Source organism: Antechinus flavipes, chromosome 4 (assembly GCF_016432865.1).
Source record: "Antechinus flavipes isolate AdamAnt ecotype Samford, QLD, Australia chromosome 4, AdamAnt_v2, whole genome shotgun sequence".
Taxonomy (NCBI): Eukaryota; Metazoa; Chordata; class Mammalia; order Dasyuromorphia; family Dasyuridae; genus Antechinus; species Antechinus flavipes.
Window position 1 is genome coordinate 88,285,892 of NC_067401.1, and position 18,466 is coordinate 88,304,357.

The 18,466-nt window shown below is 33.7% G+C and overlaps 1 protein-coding gene across 5 annotated transcripts in view; it reads right to left on the bottom strand.

Moving 5' to 3' along the window:
- WDR64 (WD repeat domain 64) overlaps positions 1-18,466 on the bottom strand; it is a 165,728-nt gene that overhangs the window by 49,327 nt on the left and 97,935 nt on the right. For 4 of the 5 annotated variants that reach the window (XM_051993510.1, XM_051993508.1, XM_051993506.1 and 1 more), the window contains 4 exons: positions 16,705-16,828; positions 13,197-13,372; positions 7,071-7,250; positions 1,638-1,768 (listed from right to left, as the gene is read on the bottom strand). In XM_051993510.1, coding sequence (XP_051849470.1) covers positions 1,638-1,768; positions 7,071-7,250; positions 13,197-13,372; positions 16,705-16,828 — 611 coding nt within the window. The remainder of the gene's footprint in view (positions 1-1,637; positions 1,769-7,070; positions 7,251-13,196; positions 13,373-16,704; positions 16,829-18,466) is intronic. The other variant, XM_051993507.1, reaches the window with a different exon arrangement.

Here is an 18,466-nt window from a genome sequence, read left to right on the forward strand (position 1 = left end):
TTGGGCACAGCTAAACCCAGAGGAAGGGCAGTTAGCCAATATAGTTGATAAAATGCCACTCTAGGAGTCAGGACAATTATTCTTCTTAAGTTCAAATCCAGCCTCAAATCCAAATATTTACTGTAATATTTTTGACCAAAAAATTCTAAATTGGTTATAGAGTGGATCGTGACTTGAAAACAATTTAAAAACCTAGAGGATGGAATTTAAGTGATGAAAATTAATTAGTAAAACATATTTCTTAATTTTCTTTTCTAAATTGTAAACTTCTAGAGAAAGGAAATTGAATTTTACTTATTTTCTCTGTCTGATTTACCTTCATCATCCTCATATTGTAGTCATGTTTGGAGTTTCTGCAATTCCAAATCTACAAAATACTGTGCAAAGCCCTTGACCTTATTGAGTTTGCTAGATTACAGTGGACAGAATGAAGAAAAAAGATAAAGAAAATGATAATGATATAATAGGTAACATTTATACTCTCTCAGAGTCCATGAGACTAGGCCAACGCAGGCCTGAGCATCAATAACTAAATTTAGTCCTAGTTCCAGAGGGAATGATTTCCATGACTTTCAGAGAGAAAAGATTAGATTGTGAGCTCCTTGAGAACAAGGGAAAGTTTTTAAAATTTTAATTTAAATTAATTGTTATACATTATATTATCATAAATAAAATTATTAAATTAAATTTAAGTTTTAAATTTAATTTAAAAAAATTTAAAACAAATGCCTTCTGATTGATTGAGCTGTTACTGATCTGGCTCTTATAATGGATTTTCAGAAGTAAATTTTTAGAAGGGATTTATTTAACCCCCAAGGAAAAAAACAAAACAAAACTAAATATCACCTATAATTTTCTCAACTCTACAATGGAGGATGATGATAGAGGCTGAGAAAAGCCTGAGGCTTCTTTTTGGAATGAGGCTGCCTTCAAGACTGAATCTAAATCTACTTCAACCTAGAACAGGAGCTTCTTTTCTGTGAGAACTCTTTGTAAGTCAGAACTGATACAGATTTTAAGGATGCATAATCAAAACAAGTTTGAAGATAAGCTGTTTTAACCAACTGATCTAAGTTAACACAAATAGAGAAAGTTTTGCCTGCCCTTGATCTGACTGTAATCTCATTTTGTTTCTTTCCTCCAGCAGAAGCCCAGACTGTGTGTTTACATTCATATTGAGTAGTCTCATGGATTTGGAGTCCCAGGATACCTCAATTTGAATCCCTATTCTGTTCCTTATTTTCCTAAACAACGTTGGGCAAATCATTTAACCTGTCAAGGTGCCAAAAAGAGTTTGATAAGATGACTTCTAAGATCTCTTCCAACTCTGGAAGTATCTTCTCAAATCTCTGTTTCAAGTCAAATTCCATGGGATCTGTTGAACAAATCCTGCAGATTCACTTTATCTATATCATTTGTGATTATCCTGCAGGTTCACTTTATCCACACCATTTGTGATTTAAAAATAAAATGAACTTTGATCATATTCCACTTATGTATGTGACTTCAGCTGAGAAGTTTATCTCATCTTTTTCTACTAGTGTTTGGAAACCAGTGGGTTCTTTGGGTTCCTTGAAAGTACAACTATTGAATAACAACTACTAAAAAAAATAACCTTCAGGAAAAGTATTACTTACAATTGTGTGGCAATACTCATTTCAAAGTTCCATAAGACAATGATGCCATTTACAGTTGCTGTGGCAATCAAGTTGTAGCCTTCCTTTATCAGCACATCAAAGCATGTCACTTCCATACTGATTCCAGGGCTCTACAGAATAAATGGAAAGGCTTTATTTACAGTCCCGGGGAAAGCACTTAAGAGGAGAAACTGTGTGTGTATCTGGCTTGATTCTATCATTCTCAGGGATATAGAACTAATTATAAGAATGTTTCTAAACTAGCATTTCATTCATGGAAACCCAAACAAACTTTTCTTCTTGAGTTTTGTTTAAGAAATGTATAGCTTATTGACAAATACAACTATTTTTATGTTATCAGTCAGAAGGAGAAGTAGCATGTTGTAGTAAAAATAGCACAGGACTTGTAATGGCTAACTCCCACCTCCATTGGTTATAGGAACTTTGACATGTAACTTCCTTTATCTGTGAAATAGGGATAAGAATTATCATATTTTTTGCCTCACAGATTTATGGTGGAAATCCAATTAAATGACGTATGCAAAGTGCCTTATAATAATAAAGATCTATATAAATATATTATTATTATGTGAAACTAAAGGGAAACCTTTTTAAGAATTAGGACAATATTAAATTATTTGGAAAAATAATTAACACAAACTGACCTAGCTTTTTTTTCCTTAAGTGACTTTTCTAAACCTTTTACCTTTAAATAAGTGTTGCAATTGTGCTATATAGATGTGGTATATCAATACCAAATCATGAAAAAAATGACTAATGCTTAAAATTTTTGCCCTTTTAATGATCAACAAGATATTTCAGCTTCTGTGGAAATTCTGAAAGATAGTCTCTGTGTATTTTAGTAACTTGCAAGAATTTTTTTTCTTTGTGTCACTGTATTTGAAATGCCATCATGTTTTGCTTATTTATCTTCTTCCTCTGCCTTTCACTGGAACCTAAAAATCGCATGAATCAAATCCATGGAACTAAAATTTTTGTGTTTTTAATGACATGAGTGATTCTTCCTTTAAGACAATTTATTTGACAATAGTTTTGTGACAAATAGTCATACAAATTATTAATTTCAAAGTAATTTCAATTGATAAGCAAAACAAATGTGTAAAGAGTGAAATTTGAAATGCAGGGAAATAAAATGCATATTATATGAAAATCATATAGCATATGTATATGTATAGAGTATAGAATGTTCATAGCATACGTTTTTAAAAATAAGATTTATGCTATAAATTATTTTCTAGCTGACTCTAAATTTTTTAACTTATTATAATAGTGCCTGAAAAGCTTTAAAGGTTTTCATGATTGCTCTTTATATTATAACTTTCCTGCCTGTGTTTGGGCCTTTGAATATGTATCCATGATAGGAATAAGATTCTTAGTAGAATCTTAGCCTAGACATTTTAAAGTATAAACTCTTTGAGTGTTTTAGTCAGGGTTGGAAGAATTAAATGAGGTCAATCAAGAATTTCATTCTTTAGAATGAATAGACTAAAATAGGGATTCCAGTCCCTCAAGTACTTACTCTTACCATGTGCTTTCTTCTGACTTTTCCACAATTTGCAATGTTTAGTTAGATATGCCTACAAGAATAGCTTTCTTGAGTACAATCAAATCCATTTCTCTGTATTAAAAACTTTTAAAAAGTCTCAGAAATACATTCAAATCCCACATCATTTAAGTTCAATTACAAAGTGGCCATAAGTTTCTATTTCTCCCAAGTACTTTTCAGAGCAGTCTAGTGCAAGGTCTCATTGTGGTATGGAAATAACCCTGAGTTCTCAGAGACTATAAAAGCTGAGTTCAAGTCTGTACTTGCAAGATGGAAAAAGCACACAAGCCTGGCAATTGACTCTGCCTTCCATATAAGCAACTATGAGAAGGTTGATGATGTTCACCACCAAAAGTCTAATCATTAGGTGAGAAATATTTTGACTATTAGTTACTCATTCAGCTGACAAAAATATGAAATGATCCTGTCTTCTGTTTCTGTCATGCTGTTGATAGAATGGAGAAAAAGGGAGCAGAGGATGCTTAGTACCATATAATTCTTAGACCATATAAAACATTAAATTCAATTGTTGGTACTCTTAATTTATGACATTTGGCCAGAGTCCAGAAAATTGGCACACTATGGAAGTAACTAAACCAAATATATATTGATCTTCTATCTCTTAAAGTCTTCTTAACTTGAATAATCAAAGAAATTTCCACTAAATGGAATGATGGTACATAGATTCCCTTTGGAGTGATGGTTAGAAGAACTATCATAGTTAATTTTATTATGTGCCCAAAGACAATAGAAACATAATTTAATGAGAAAGCTGATCATTTTGCCTTACATCATTTTTTATGAATATAAGCAAATAAGCCACCATGAAAATGATTAAGATAATTCAATTTCAGTACCAGTCTCCTTTACAGAAGATCAAACAGAGAAATTCTATGAAAATTTTGGCAAGTTTCTCCACCTAAGTCCACATTCTTTAATACAGAGTTATTTCTAAGGGAAAGAGGGAAGTAAAATTATAATGGAAAATACATTTGAAGATAAAAGAACCAAAAAAATGAAAGAAAACAACCCTAAGTCATTTCTTATAGCTTCAAGATAAAAGGGAAGAAGAGAAAAAGATAGCCCTTCTCCTCATCCAGTCAGTTCATAGCAAGGGTCCTATAGGTAAACATGGCCCTCACCCCCTCTGTATATGGGAGAATGTACCAGTCTGACAAGTTTTAAAGATATAGCTTTTTTTGGCAGCACCTCCAAGAGACTACTGTTTTGTTTTGTTATTTTTTATCTATCCTTTACAATTCTAAGTACAGATGGTAGAATCCCCAAGGTAATGACCTTGGACAAGCCATAGTAACCTTTTAGATAAGCATTATGAGAAGGCATCAGTAGTAAGGATACCCACATTATAGCAATCCTTAACTTATAAAAGGATTCAGAGATTACTCTTGCAGGAGGCTCTTTTGTGATCATAGATGGGAAAAATGCCATTATCTTGTGTTTTTCACTCAAGGATCAAAGGATTTGTAGCAATCACTAGCCTAATCTGGCTGCCAGCAGACTAGGCTGAAATTGTAGTTGAGTAATTTAATGGCTTTATTAAAATAAAGCATTCCCTATTCTTCCTCTCTACCCATTCACTTATAAGATGATTTTTGTTATCCCTTTAATTCTTTTGATTCTGCAGATTTGAAGCTAGGAATATCAAGTTTAAGAGCATATGCAGTGTAGTACATTACTGCACTTTGTACTGACTTTGAGTCAGAGAAAATGAGTTGAATCCTGACATTGATACTTTTAAGTTGCCTGTATCAAAACTTCTTAATTGTGGGTCATAACCACATATGGAATCACATAGCTGAATGTAGGGGTCACTAAATTATGATTTATTATCAACAAATGTTTGCTCTGTATCTATATTTTTAGACCCATAATCTTGGACACATAAAAATTTGATAAATAATAATACATTAAGACTATCAATTGGGAAATAGGTGAATAAGTTATGGTATATAAATATAATGAAATATTTTTTTAAATAAAAAATGATGAACAGGCTAATTTCAGAAAGGCCTAGAAATATTTATATGAGTTACAAGTAGAACCAGAAAAACACTGTATACAACCTCAGTAGGATTGTGCAATGATCAACTATGACAGACTTGGTTCTTCTCAAAGGTTCATTGATCCAAGACAATCCTGGATGGAAAAATGCCATTTACATCTAAAGACAGAATTATGGAGACTGAATGTAGATCAACACACACTGTTTTTACCATTTTTTCCTTCAGTTTTTTTTTTCTCATGGTTTTCCCTTTTGTTCTGATTTTCTTTCCCAACATGATTCATAAAGAAATATGTAAAAAAAAATGTAAAAAAAATTTAAAAATGTAAAAAATACATATATATATATATATATAATATATATATATATATATATAAAACCTAAAAATTTTTGTTTTTCTTGTAACTGGGGAAAATTAATAAATATATTTTTAAACACCATAATACATCTATCTATTTGGATATACTATTGAATAGATGATACATATATTTAGAAGACAGAAGAATGAAATACCCATCTGTATAAGATAAATGGAGTACTCACACTGGCTCTGTTTCCAGCCCTCCCTCAATTAAATCCAATTCACTTGTATAATATGGCATCATCTCCCTGCTGTCATGATCTTCTTCAAGAACAAAGGATAAACAGTAAAAAGAAGCAATACAATAGTAGCCTACATTTACATAGTAGTTTATCCTGAATAAAATGTTTTACTCACAACAAATCTGTGAAGTACCTTAGTCTATGCCCATTTTACAGATGAGAAAACTGAGATTAGTGACTTTCCCAAGGTCACATGAGAAGTCAATGCCAGACTCAAGCAAAAGTCTCTGGATTCCTGGTCCAGTGTTGTTTCCCCTGTATTACCCCTCTTAAAGTGGAGTATAGAAAAGGGAAAAAAAAGAACTTTAGACTTGGAATCAGATTTGGATTTGAGTTCTGATTCCAATACTTGATAGTTTATGTGATTTTTAACAAGTTACTTCACCCTTCTGATCTTCAGGTTTCTCAAATATAAAATGAAGGAACTGGACTAGGTAATCTTGCTGGTCCCTTCTATCTCTGACACTTCATTATTTTGTGGCTAATACTCCCTGATAACCAAGGATTTTAGTTAGTGATCTCTTGTATGAAAGAAGTTTTTGACTAGTCTTTCTCATTTAGCCCTGGCTTCATGTCTTGGTGGTAGTCAACCTGATCCTGAATGATGCTGGGGTGATTTTTTTCCTAGATGGAAATAGATTAGTGTTAGTTACTTACTATTCTTAATGAGATTGTGTAATTTTTGTCAATTCTACTCTTTACCTCTAAAAGTCCGTTATGACCTCACTCTAACTTATCTTTCCATTCTCCATATACATTATTCTCTTTTCTATCCTCTGCAATTCAGACTCTTTTTTTGGTCTGTAACTAATATAGGACACTCCATCCTTTGCTTCTGTGCCTTTATCCTGGTCACCCTTTATCTCAGGAATGTGATCCCTCCTTTCTCCATCCTCATAAAATTCCTCTCTTCAAGAAAAAAGCTCAAATACCAACTTCTACATATAATCTATCCTTATATCTTAACTGATGGTATTTTTCCTTACTAACTTCTATACAATCTTACATTTCCCCCTGTTTATCCTGTGCATAATTTCCTCGAGAATAAGGATCATTTCATTCTCTGTGTTTATATTTTTGGCACCTAGAACAGTACTTGATAAATAGTAGATGCTTATAAAATGTTTATCAACTAACCGAGTAGGTATTGAAGGACTTGAGGTAAAGGAATAGAACTAACATGATAGGGACATGAATCAAAATAATTCTAGTAAAAAGGATGTCCAGAATTTAAACTTACAATATTAAGGACAACAGGCTTCCTGTCTTCAGGTGTCAGTTCAACCTCTGGGATAGTTAAATTCATAGTCTTGGGATTTGAAGTAACTGCCAGATGAATAACATGCTTCCCTTGAATCAATATAGGCATAATTTCAGGTAGTTCCCATACCACAGCAAGAATAGGATCTTCTTCTTTACCCTTTAATAAAAATAACCTTTCATTAATACTCTTTCTTTCTCTTTAGAAATGCCCTTTCTTTTCTTTCCTTATTTGTTATTTAATATCCTTTAAAAATCTATTGCATTAAGTGAAATAATTGTCAATTTACAAAAATAATGTATATAGGAATGACAATGTTATGTATTATAAGCCAAAAATTAATCTTTTTGGTAAGAAAATATTTAAAATTGAGAGATAGCTATGAAAAAACTTCCAAAGAATATGACATAATGAACCAAGAGACCAGAGTTTTAGCCATACCACTAATTAGCTGAGAGACATTTAGATCTGCATCATTTAAAGTAGTATACGTATTGATCAGATCATGGATCTATCAAAGTATTGAAGTACTTTGGTTTGACCCCAAATTCTGACCATTAGCATTTTGGGATCCTGACTGTTCAATCCAATCCTTACTAGTTTTCTTCCCTCCTTTGTGTCATTTACAAACTTGTAAAAGTCTGCAATTATTGCATTTATTCAAGTCATTGATAATCCACTCATAAACAGCTTGAATTCAAAATCAGGAGACTTGGGTTCAGATTCAGATTCTTTTTAAAAAATGAGTTTTTATTGCTGTTTTTTGTTTACGACATTGCTATTGTTTCCCCTGGTATTTCTCTCCTTCTTCCTCCCAGAGAGCCATCCTTTATAACATAATTTTTAAGACAAAAAAAGAAAGAAAAAGAAGAAGAAAAAAATCACAATTGTTAATAGATTGAGACAAGTTCTGACTCTCACATAGTAGTGTGACTTTGGGGAAATCACAATTCTCTAAAAATCATTTTCTCACCTCTAAAAAGGGGATAATAATGTGGTTGACACTATCCTCAAAGTTGTTGTAAAAAAGTGTTTTATAAATGTGAAAGTACTATATAACCATATGCCTTATTATACTTTCCCTGCCTTTACCTCCTTTTTACCTACTGTCTTAAACACTTTGAAACCAGTCTTCCTTATTCATTTCTGAATTTGTTCTGTCAGTAATTACGAAATCCAGTAGTGTTTTCAGTAGTCATCTGATACTGTTGACTGCACCTTCTTTTTTGATACCTATTTTTAAAAGCAGACTTCCATAATACTTTCCTTCCTGATTCTCCTATCTTCCTTAGCTCTTCTTCCTTCCTCTACTCACAAATGTAGTGATTCCCAGATGTCTTTATTCTTTTTCTTCCCTCCTTTTCCTTCCCTCTGTCCTCCTCACTTTCTTTCTCATTACACATTTTCCTTTATAATATTTATTCTTATGACTTCAATTATTACAATTATGTGAATGAATCCCAGGTATACTTTTCCAGCTATGTAGTTTTCCCCAGATTCTGTACTAAAATTCTGTTTTCCTGTTAGATGTTGTAATTGGTACAGAGATTCTTAACCTTTTTATTGTGCCATAGACTATTTTGGCAGTCTGCTAAACCTTATGAACTACAATAAAATGATATTTTAAAATGCATCAAATAAAACACATAGAATTCTTTTAAAAAACATTATATTTTTAAAAATCAAAATATTATTTAAAAAGTTCACCATCCCCTAAGTTTAAGAACCCCTACTATTTGATATATCCTGCTGATATCTTAAACTCAATGTGTACAAAACAAAATCCATTATTTTCCCTATGAATCATATTTTTCCTCCTAGCGTCTTTATTCCTATTTATGGTATCTCCATGCTCTAAATCATCCAAGTTTAAAACATTTGAGTTATTTTTGAGTCTTCCCTCTGCCTCATCCCTATCATTCAGTTTCTAAATCTCATTTACTCTATTTCTAAAATAATCTCTTCCATTAATTTTCTTCTTTATGTTATGATTCCAACTATCCTAATTCAACTATTCTCTGGCCTACTACATTGATTTCCCTGTGACTGATGTTCTGTTTTCCAATCTCTTCATTTTCTAATCAATCCTACACACAAACATTGCCAAAGTAATTTTCATAATGCATCATTCTGACCATAATAATCCTCTACTAAAAATTTTTAGTGACTCTTTATGCCTATTGAATAGAGAATAAATTCCTTATCATGACTTTCAAAGCCTTCCAAACTGTGACTCCAATCTGCCTTTTCAATTGTATCTCATGTTATTCATCTTTAGAATACTACATTCCAACCACTTTGACTTTAAGTTCCATAAGGGCAAAGATACTGTTTTATATAAACTGCTTTTAGCTCAGGGTTGAAGCTAGTATTTTGCTCACAACAGGTTATTTAATAATTTTTTTCTTATTACTTTGTTTGTTGGACCTCTCACTTTTTGGAATTCTCATTGTTGGACTTTTATTTGCATCATTCTATCTGCCAAAATGACTTCCATTCCTACTTTTTTATAGCTCTGCCTCTTGAAATCCAGTCTATTTTTTTTCAGGTCCCATCTGAAGTTCTCTGCATGTATTCTTCTTGATTCTAAGTCTATCACTATTGTACCTACTTCTATATCTCAGAGCATTTTATTTGGATATTTTCTCTGTACTGAGAATCTGCTTTGCATTATAATTATTCTTGTGCTTATTCATTCCTTCCTATTAGATTATAAACTCTTTGAGGTAAAGGATATTATTTTATTTTGTTGTTGCACCTCTAGGACCTAAGCATGATACCCTGTACATGAGTTATTAATAAATAGTTAATTAAATTTAATATTTTAAATAAAATTCAAATTTAAATACATTTTAATATAGTTATTTCTAGGAGCACATATGTAAGAGATAAAGAAAAAACAAAAGTTTTAATGCAGATTACATTATATCAATTTGATAGATAAAATCACTTGAATAGGAGAAAAGATATATAGCAGTGATAGATTGATTTTATACTTTAAATGATTTATAAACCAAATCAAATTTGAATTTGGAAAATTCAAAAAACTAGAATTTGAATTCTAGAATTCAAACTAGAAAAAGAGGGGAACCCTAATAGCTACTATCTTTTAGACAATTCTAAGAATGAAATTTTATATATCAAGAAATAAAGGTGTTGAAATTTAAGGGCAGAATCTGTATATAGATGTATGATTCAAAAGGAAATCTAAACTTTGGGTTTCATTCTCTAATCAATCCTTCACACAAATATTGCCAAAGTAATTTTCATAATGCACCATTCTGACCATAATAATTCTCTGCTAAAAATCAAAAGGAAATCCATACTTTGGAAACTCCAAAGTATGAACTCTCATTTTAATTACAAAAATAAAGAAACTCAAGGGCAACTGGTTGGCACAGTAAACAGAGCACTGTATCTAAAGTCAGGAATACCTGAATTTGAAACCAACTTCAGACACTTACTAGCTGTGTGACCATGGGCAAGTCACTTAACCCTGTTTGCCTCAGTTTTCTCATATGTAAAATGAACTGGAGAAGGAAATGGCAAAATAATCCAGCCTCTTTTCCAAGAAAACTCTAAAAAAAGTCATAAATAGTCAGATATGATTGAATAACAACCATAATAAAAATTAAAAATAAAGAGGTTGTAGCTTAAAAGGGATCAGAACTTCTAGGTTCTAGCATGATACCCTGTACATGGGTCATTATATATAATTAATATTTATATTAGATATAATATTAATAATTATAATAATATTATATATAAACTCTAGATCACAGACTGTAGAGCTGGAAGGACCTCAGAGGCTCTGTAGATGATACAGATTCCTTATTTTACAAATGAAAAAGACCAAAGCCCAGAGAAGTGGTGGCTTTCTCAAAAACTGTTGTTGTTGGTTGTTCTTCATTTTCTAAGTGGACAAATGACTTCATGGAGTTATATGCAGAGTTGCACAAAGTCATTTTCTCTTAGTGTATCATTAAGCAAGGCAAAAAATCAAGATGATTGGTGATAGCCCAGGATGAAGAGGATGACCTTGGTATCTTTGGAATCTGACCCAAAGACACATAAAGTAAATGGTAGGGTTTGAATTAGAACTCAGGTCCTCTTAACTTCAGATCCAATCCATTTTCCATTATACTGTGTTAGTAATATATACTCTAGTTAATCTTTGTCAATGTGACCCATTTGCCTAAAAGTTACTGTAGGGCATGAATATATAAATAAAATCAAATTTTAAATGGACTGCAGGAGCCCTCTGTAAAAAGGAATTTTGCAGGGGCAGTTAAGTGCCACGGTGGATAGAGGATCAGCCTTGGAGTCAGGAGACACTGAGTTCAAATCTGGCCTCAGGCACCTCAAGTTGCCTTGCCAAAAAAGGGAATTTTTGCAGTAAAATTAACTGTGCCAAAACAGACTTCTGTAGAGTGAACAGGCAAATTCGAATAAAACTACTGTTTAATAGGAAGTGCACTAGATTTGGATCCACACAATCTGGGTTGCAATTCTGGGTCTAATGTGTATCATCTATGAGCTTCTACAACTCATCTTCTGTAGTTGTCCTTTTTTCTCTTTTAAATGAGGCCAACAGTTGAATTAGAAAAGTTTCCTAAATTGAAATTTGTTCATCTTGTTTTCTAATATTGGACTCTCATTTATTGTTACAAGGTGTAACAGCTTGTTTCAGAAAAGAACCAAGATTTCTTTAGATGCATTTAATGTATTTTCCTAAACCAACAGAATGGTTGAGAAGTTGAAATGGCCCATTTAAAATGTGAATTTGTATAGTAATTAGTGCTTCAAATTGTACTAAAGGTATCTATGGACATTAAACAAACATCAATTATTCCCTGTCTCAAAAGTAACTCCAGGAAATTTATATATGGGGCTGTGTCTCAGTTTTTCTGAACTTAGAAAAGGATATGTCAAAATGACATATGTAAAATGAAATGTATGTAATATGAAAAATATAAATTATGAAGGAGTATCACGACACATTTTATACTGTTAACTTACAAAAAAATTAGCAATTTGTGTACCCTTGGAAGTCCCTTTTCAAAGTGTCCTTCTGTGAGCTCTAGGACAATGACAGGAGAGCAAATGCAAATAAGAGAAACTTTTGACTTCACCTCTCTAGAAGCAAACCTAACTGTTTTCTTAACCTTAGCTAAGATTTCATAATATCTTATTCAAGTAGGAAATTATTTCTGAATTTTAGTCCTTCTGAAAGAGGAGCAATAAATTCTTTAGTTCCAGACAAGGAGAACACACAGATTCACTCAGTAATCAGGATAAATGGTATAGCTTTAATTACTTATATAAGGAAGGCATTAGCTTCCTAAGTAGTGGTACATACACAGGAAAAACAAGGAGGCTTGTCTAAACCTTCCAATAATAATGGCTTGCATGTGCCATGTTGTTTGCAAAACACTTTACAAACATTACCATATTTGATCCTTACAACAATCCTGTTAGGTTTCTAGTTTTTTCTAGATGAAAGAACTGAGTCATTATCTCTAAGTCCAGGAACACACAGCTAGTGTCTCAGGTAAAGTCTCAAAACAGGTCCAGTATTTTATTCACTATGTCAAGCTTCCAATTGAATCTATTGGATCCTGAACTTCAAAGCAAAGTTATTTTGATGATAGGGTGACTTTGTTCTCACTGAACAGGAATAGACTCTTTCTCTGTTTCTTATGCACAGTCAGAGACTTTGTATGATCTACTCCTCCAATGACTAATCCTAAAAAGGTCTTGGATAGCATCCCAGATATAGATAGCTTCTGTGTACTTTTGGTCAAAGAGCCCAGCTTTGCTCTTCAGCAAAGCTTTGGTCATCTGACTGAAGTAGTTTAATAAATCTCCTTTGCTGGCAGCTAAGGGCAGGCTGCTGGTGGCTGGGCAGCCATTCTTCCCAGGGGACAATAAATATACAAAGGAAGCCAAAGGGAAAGGTAGTGAGCATCATCTTGGCAAACTTAGAAAAAAATAGTCCAACTGAGGTTAACTATAAAGATGAATCACTAAAAGCTGCAAATAAATTCTATATAAACTTCAAAGAGTAGAAAAGGGTAAAATAAATGCATAGATGAAATGGAAAACCTGTACAAGTTTGATCTTCCCGTTGAACTCCAGAGCTAGGAGCAGGTAGTGATTTTTTTTATCAGTTGTAACGAAGGCTATCTGGCTCAAACAATGATCATCCTCTTTCCAGTCTTTCCCTTCAAATAACATTTTCATTTCTTGCCCACTTCCAAAATCCCAGAGTTTAACTGTGCCTGGATAAGAGGAGAAAAATAGTGATTAATAGATATTTTCTCAGAAAAGAACAATCTGAGAGTTTCTAACAAGCAATAGAATAAGGAGTTTTTCTATTAAACTGTGAATTCTCTGTGGGTATTTATATATTAAAACAAACAGCACTTTAAACCTTGTGTTTACTTCTTATAATAAGAGTAGCCCTAAACAAAATTATATACCCAGCTCTACACACACACACACACACACACACACACACACACACACACACAAGCAAACTCTATTTTAGGAATTTCTAATTTCCTTATTCTGTAACCCTTTCTCCTTCTTTATCAGTAGCTTCCTTTATTTCAGAATAAGGGGCTTGACCTTTATTGCAGAATAAAGGGCAATTCCATTGCACTGGAATCGAAGACTTTCACTTTCTCCAGAACAGAGAAGAGTGTATATCCTCCCCAGGTAGTCTGGAAATTGCCATCTCTGAATCTTGCCTCCCATTTCTCTTTCATATTACACCATATGGGGCAACTAACTCCCTTGCCCAGCTTCAGCAACTCACATCCCATCAAATAGGATACTTTTTCCTGGGCTCCATCTTGTATCCAACCTCAAAATGTGTACAGGTATGGCTTTCTGGGGGATAGGTCATTCCTTCTCGTGGCACAACTGTGCCTATTGTTGTAGTATTGGCTCTCCCCCCCCCTATTATTTTTACCCTAAATAAAAAAAGTTTTCTTGTCTCAGCTTTAACTATTCATCTCTCTTATTTCCTAACTATATTAAAACATGCACAAAAGTAAAAGGCTCCCACATATCTTGCAGACTTTGATTGAAAAGTCATTTATGACAATGTTTTATGACTCCCAGATATTTGGTTTTTTTTTTTAACCTCATCTCTAAATATGTAATTAAAGATTCTTGTTAAAGGACTTTCTGAGACCAGAAATCAGGTAGGGAAATTGGTGATGGGATGGATATAGAGACTGTTCTAAATGTAGACTTAATGGGGCTCCAGAAATAATCATGAGATCCCCCAAATATAGAATTTAGTCTAGTGTAAATCTGGTCCAGATAGTTAACCTAGTTTAGTTATTTCAGAATGTGTAGAGGTAGGAAAGTTATTTAGAAGTTTAAAAAGTCAATCTTTGTTTTACTTTTCTTCTACTCCCTTAGATTATAAGCTTGGGAGTTAAGGGTTATAAAGGAAATTATTCTATATTTTTGGCTTCTGCCAATGGATGCTTTGAGAGCCCAAGCTCTTCTAGTTATGCTACTGGTAAAGGTCTCTAACTTCCCTTTTCCCACCCTGTCTTGCCAAAAAGCTGCTTCTTCTCATCTGTCTAAGCTAATATTCCTAATTGCCTTTGATGAAGAGTCCATTTTTACTATTTTTTATAATGCTGTACTCTCAGCATTCCTGACTTAAATCTTCACTAGACCACAGCTCCACTCCCATGATGCAGTGATCATGCTGTTACCTCTCATTTGTCTACAAAAAACACAGTGAAAGAATCAAAGATTTCTACTATCTGAAGTCCTTTGACATTCAGGAAATTTGGGGAATCAGATTCAAGTTCAATGGAAAAGAGAGCAAGGAGGTGAGTGGTATGAGGCTGGAAAAAGTTCAGGATGATGAAAAATGTAGAGATAGATAGCAAAACCTTTCCAGTTTGTTCCAAGCTTATTTTTACAGGGCCTTTTCTCTGCTCCTTTCCTTCTGCATCCTTAAAGCTCTAAAATATGTACATATTACATAAGGTAATATGTAAAATGTGACATTAATATAAGTCATTGTTATAATCATAACAGGGGAGTCAATATCTGGCTCTGACACAATAATATGATCTGAAATGAATCATTCAAACTCTCTGACCTCAATCACCACATTTGGAACATGAGGGACAAGGACTAGCTTATCTCTACAATCCTTCCTAGCTCTAAATCTATGATGCTATGCTCTTATATATGAGAAACTGTGCAAGTGCTTGCTTGTACTGGTTTGACCCTTCTTAAAGTTCAGTCCGTTACTATTTGCTCTCTTTTCCATCCTCTTCCTTTCTCCTGTTACTAAAGTCTATAGTGGCTATTTCTTCATGTCAAAGGAAGGAAGTTAAATAACAAATGAAATAAATTCTAGGTGAGCTGAACTCTTTGCCAGGTTCCAGGACCCATTTTTGGTAAAAGGAGTTATTATGGGCCAGCACTTGAAACAAGGTGCTAAGTCAGTGAAATTGAGGAGACAGTGGTTAAATCTAGTTTAGCATTGATTTAATCCTACAACAAATAATGGTTTTCTAATGATATAATGATTGATGTATACTCAGTGTGGAACATATAAGAAGGAGCTCTCAGGGCCAGAAAGGACAAACACACTAGAAGCTCTGGGAAGCTGAGACATTCATTCCATTGTCCGCCTTTGTGGTGGCTGGAGGCTGAAGCAAAAACCCTTGGAAGTTGAGGAGATTCAGAAGCCAGAGAAGGCAGTTGGGCAGAACTAAGGAAGACAGAGAAGTGGTGGCAGGCTGTCCTGTGGAGAACACTGAAACCAAGATGAGGAAGACCTCCAGAAAAACTAGCCGAACCCCAAGTGAAAGAGACAAGACTTTGAAGGAGACAACAAAGGATTTGGACTTTAACTCCTGGCTGCATTGGGGTGATTACTGAACTGAGAGGAAGGCTGCTCCAGAGACCCCCAAGGAAACCCCAATAAGAGAAGATTACATTTTAGAGAAGAATATTACAAGGAGTGACTAGCTAAGGTTAGAATGTTAGCTGAACATTCTAGTATATAAGCTATAGACTATGTGATGGAGGGGTATATCAGGCAGCTAGGTGATATAGCAGATACAGAGTTCTTGACCTAGCGGCAGGAAGATTCATCTTCGTAAATTCAAATCCGGTCTCAGATATTTACTAATTGTGTGACCCTGAGCAAGACATTTAACCCTGTTTGCCTTGGTTTCCTCATCTGTAAAATGAGCTGGAGAAGGAAATGACAAATTACTCCGATACCTTTGCCAAGAATATCCCAAATGGGACAAAGAGTCAGAAACGGCTGGAAATGAATGAATAGCAACAAGAAACAATAGCAGCGATAGAGCAAACAGGCAAGAGGCATTTCCAACAGTCCACATTAAGGCCCATAAATATAAAACCAAAAGCCTGGGGATATGGAATTAGTGATGTAAAGTCATCAAAGTGAAACTGATGTCAGCATCATGCTTTCCCACTCAAACCTACTCTTCCCCAGCACATCATCCCACCAAAAACAAATAAATTCTTTAGCCCTATTGATTGCAGATGTCTAGGGGGTTAACATAGGCAGAGATACCCCTCAAGAGATAAGTCTTACCAGTGTATGCCCCTGTAGCAAGAACAAATCCACTTTTATCAATAGCAGCAGTTGTTACTTCAACATTGCTTCCATGGGGATCAAAAATCTGATATATTTGATGTCCTGTCTCTAATTCCCATACCTAATAGAGAGAAGTCAAATGATCAATTTGTCTTTTAGTTCATATGAGAATATTTGATAATATTCAAACCATGTCATACTTGATTATTATTATATCTTACACTCCCTATTCAAGATTATTTCCATGAAAAAAAATTATTGATGATGTTGTGTTATACAGATTTGAACTGTATAAACAACATGCAATAAACATCTATGCCAATTATTCTCTTGATCATAAAGCAGATAGCGATTTGGATAGGAAGTAGGACATTGTTTAAGACATTCTAATTTAAATAGATCTAAACCAAAGTGAACAACTGGGCAAAAGATGAATCAGGCTTAGGTCAAACTGGAAGAATTGAACTAGACACAAGTATAACCATTATAAAGCATCCTAGACTAGTAATAGAAATGGATAAAGAATCACAGAATTTAAAGGAACCTTCCAGGTAATCTCACTTTTATTTTATAGGTGAAAATACTAGATAGCTCAAATGACTTGCTCAATGTCAGATAGCTAGGCCATAGTGGTACTAGAACTAGAATATGGCTCTCCAGAGTTTCAGGCCCACCTTCTTGCTATTACATGGGGGCATATGTTAACATGAAATCTAGAAAAAGAAGAGTTGGTAAGAAAGATTATTGGTAGTATGTTCAAGAAAGGAGCAACTCTAATTATAGATGACAACCTTCTTTGGCTAGATTTTTCATTAGAGGTTATTCATGAGCTATCAAGGTTTGTTAATGGTTGGAAGTGGGTGGGAAAGGAAAGTCTTTAAAATCCAATCAATTTACTTAGATTTTATTTTCTATGTCCTAAACAGTTTTTTGAGCTATATACAATTCTTTTTCCTAAATTGGCTTATTGATCCAAGAATGGATTGAAAGTCCCATATAAATAATCAGTTCTATTTCTGAATTGTTTTCTGATGTTTTCAGTGTCCCATGAGTTGTAGCATAAACCAATATGGTATGATGGTAATTTAATACAATTTTTAAAGGGCTTATGTGCTGAACACTGTGGAGGTACTGGGAATTCACAAACAAAAAATGAAAACAGGTCCTGACTTAAAGGACTTGATATTTTACTGAGAATAAACAATATGTATCAATACAAAACATACAACAAATACATGTATTTGTGAGTGGGAAGCAGGAATAATAACTAAGAAAAACATAAATGGCTTCTTGTATGAGGTAGCCTTGGGCTGGATATAGAAAAGAGGTTAAAGATTCCAAGAGAGGGACAGCTAGGTGGCTCAGTGGATAGAAAATCAGTCAGAAGTTAGAAGGACCTGAATTTTCAAATCTGACCTCAGACACTTAATACTTCCTAGCTGTGTGATCCTGGGCAAGTCATTTAATCCCAATTGCCTCTAGGAAAAAAAAAAAGATTCCAAGAGAGAGAGAGATAAAGAGGGAAAGTATTCCAGGAATGGAGGACAGTCTGTGTAAAGGCAAAGATTTCACAGATGAAAAATCATGTACATCGTTATCCAGTGTTGTTGGAATACAGACTATGAGAGGTTAAATAATGAATGGTGAGTCTAGAAAGAAAAGCTGAAGGCAGATTATGAAGGGCTTTAAATGTCAAATAGTGTGCATTTAGGGTTAGAATCTATGTGAAGCTTCTTGAATGTAGGGTTGAGTGGTGGTC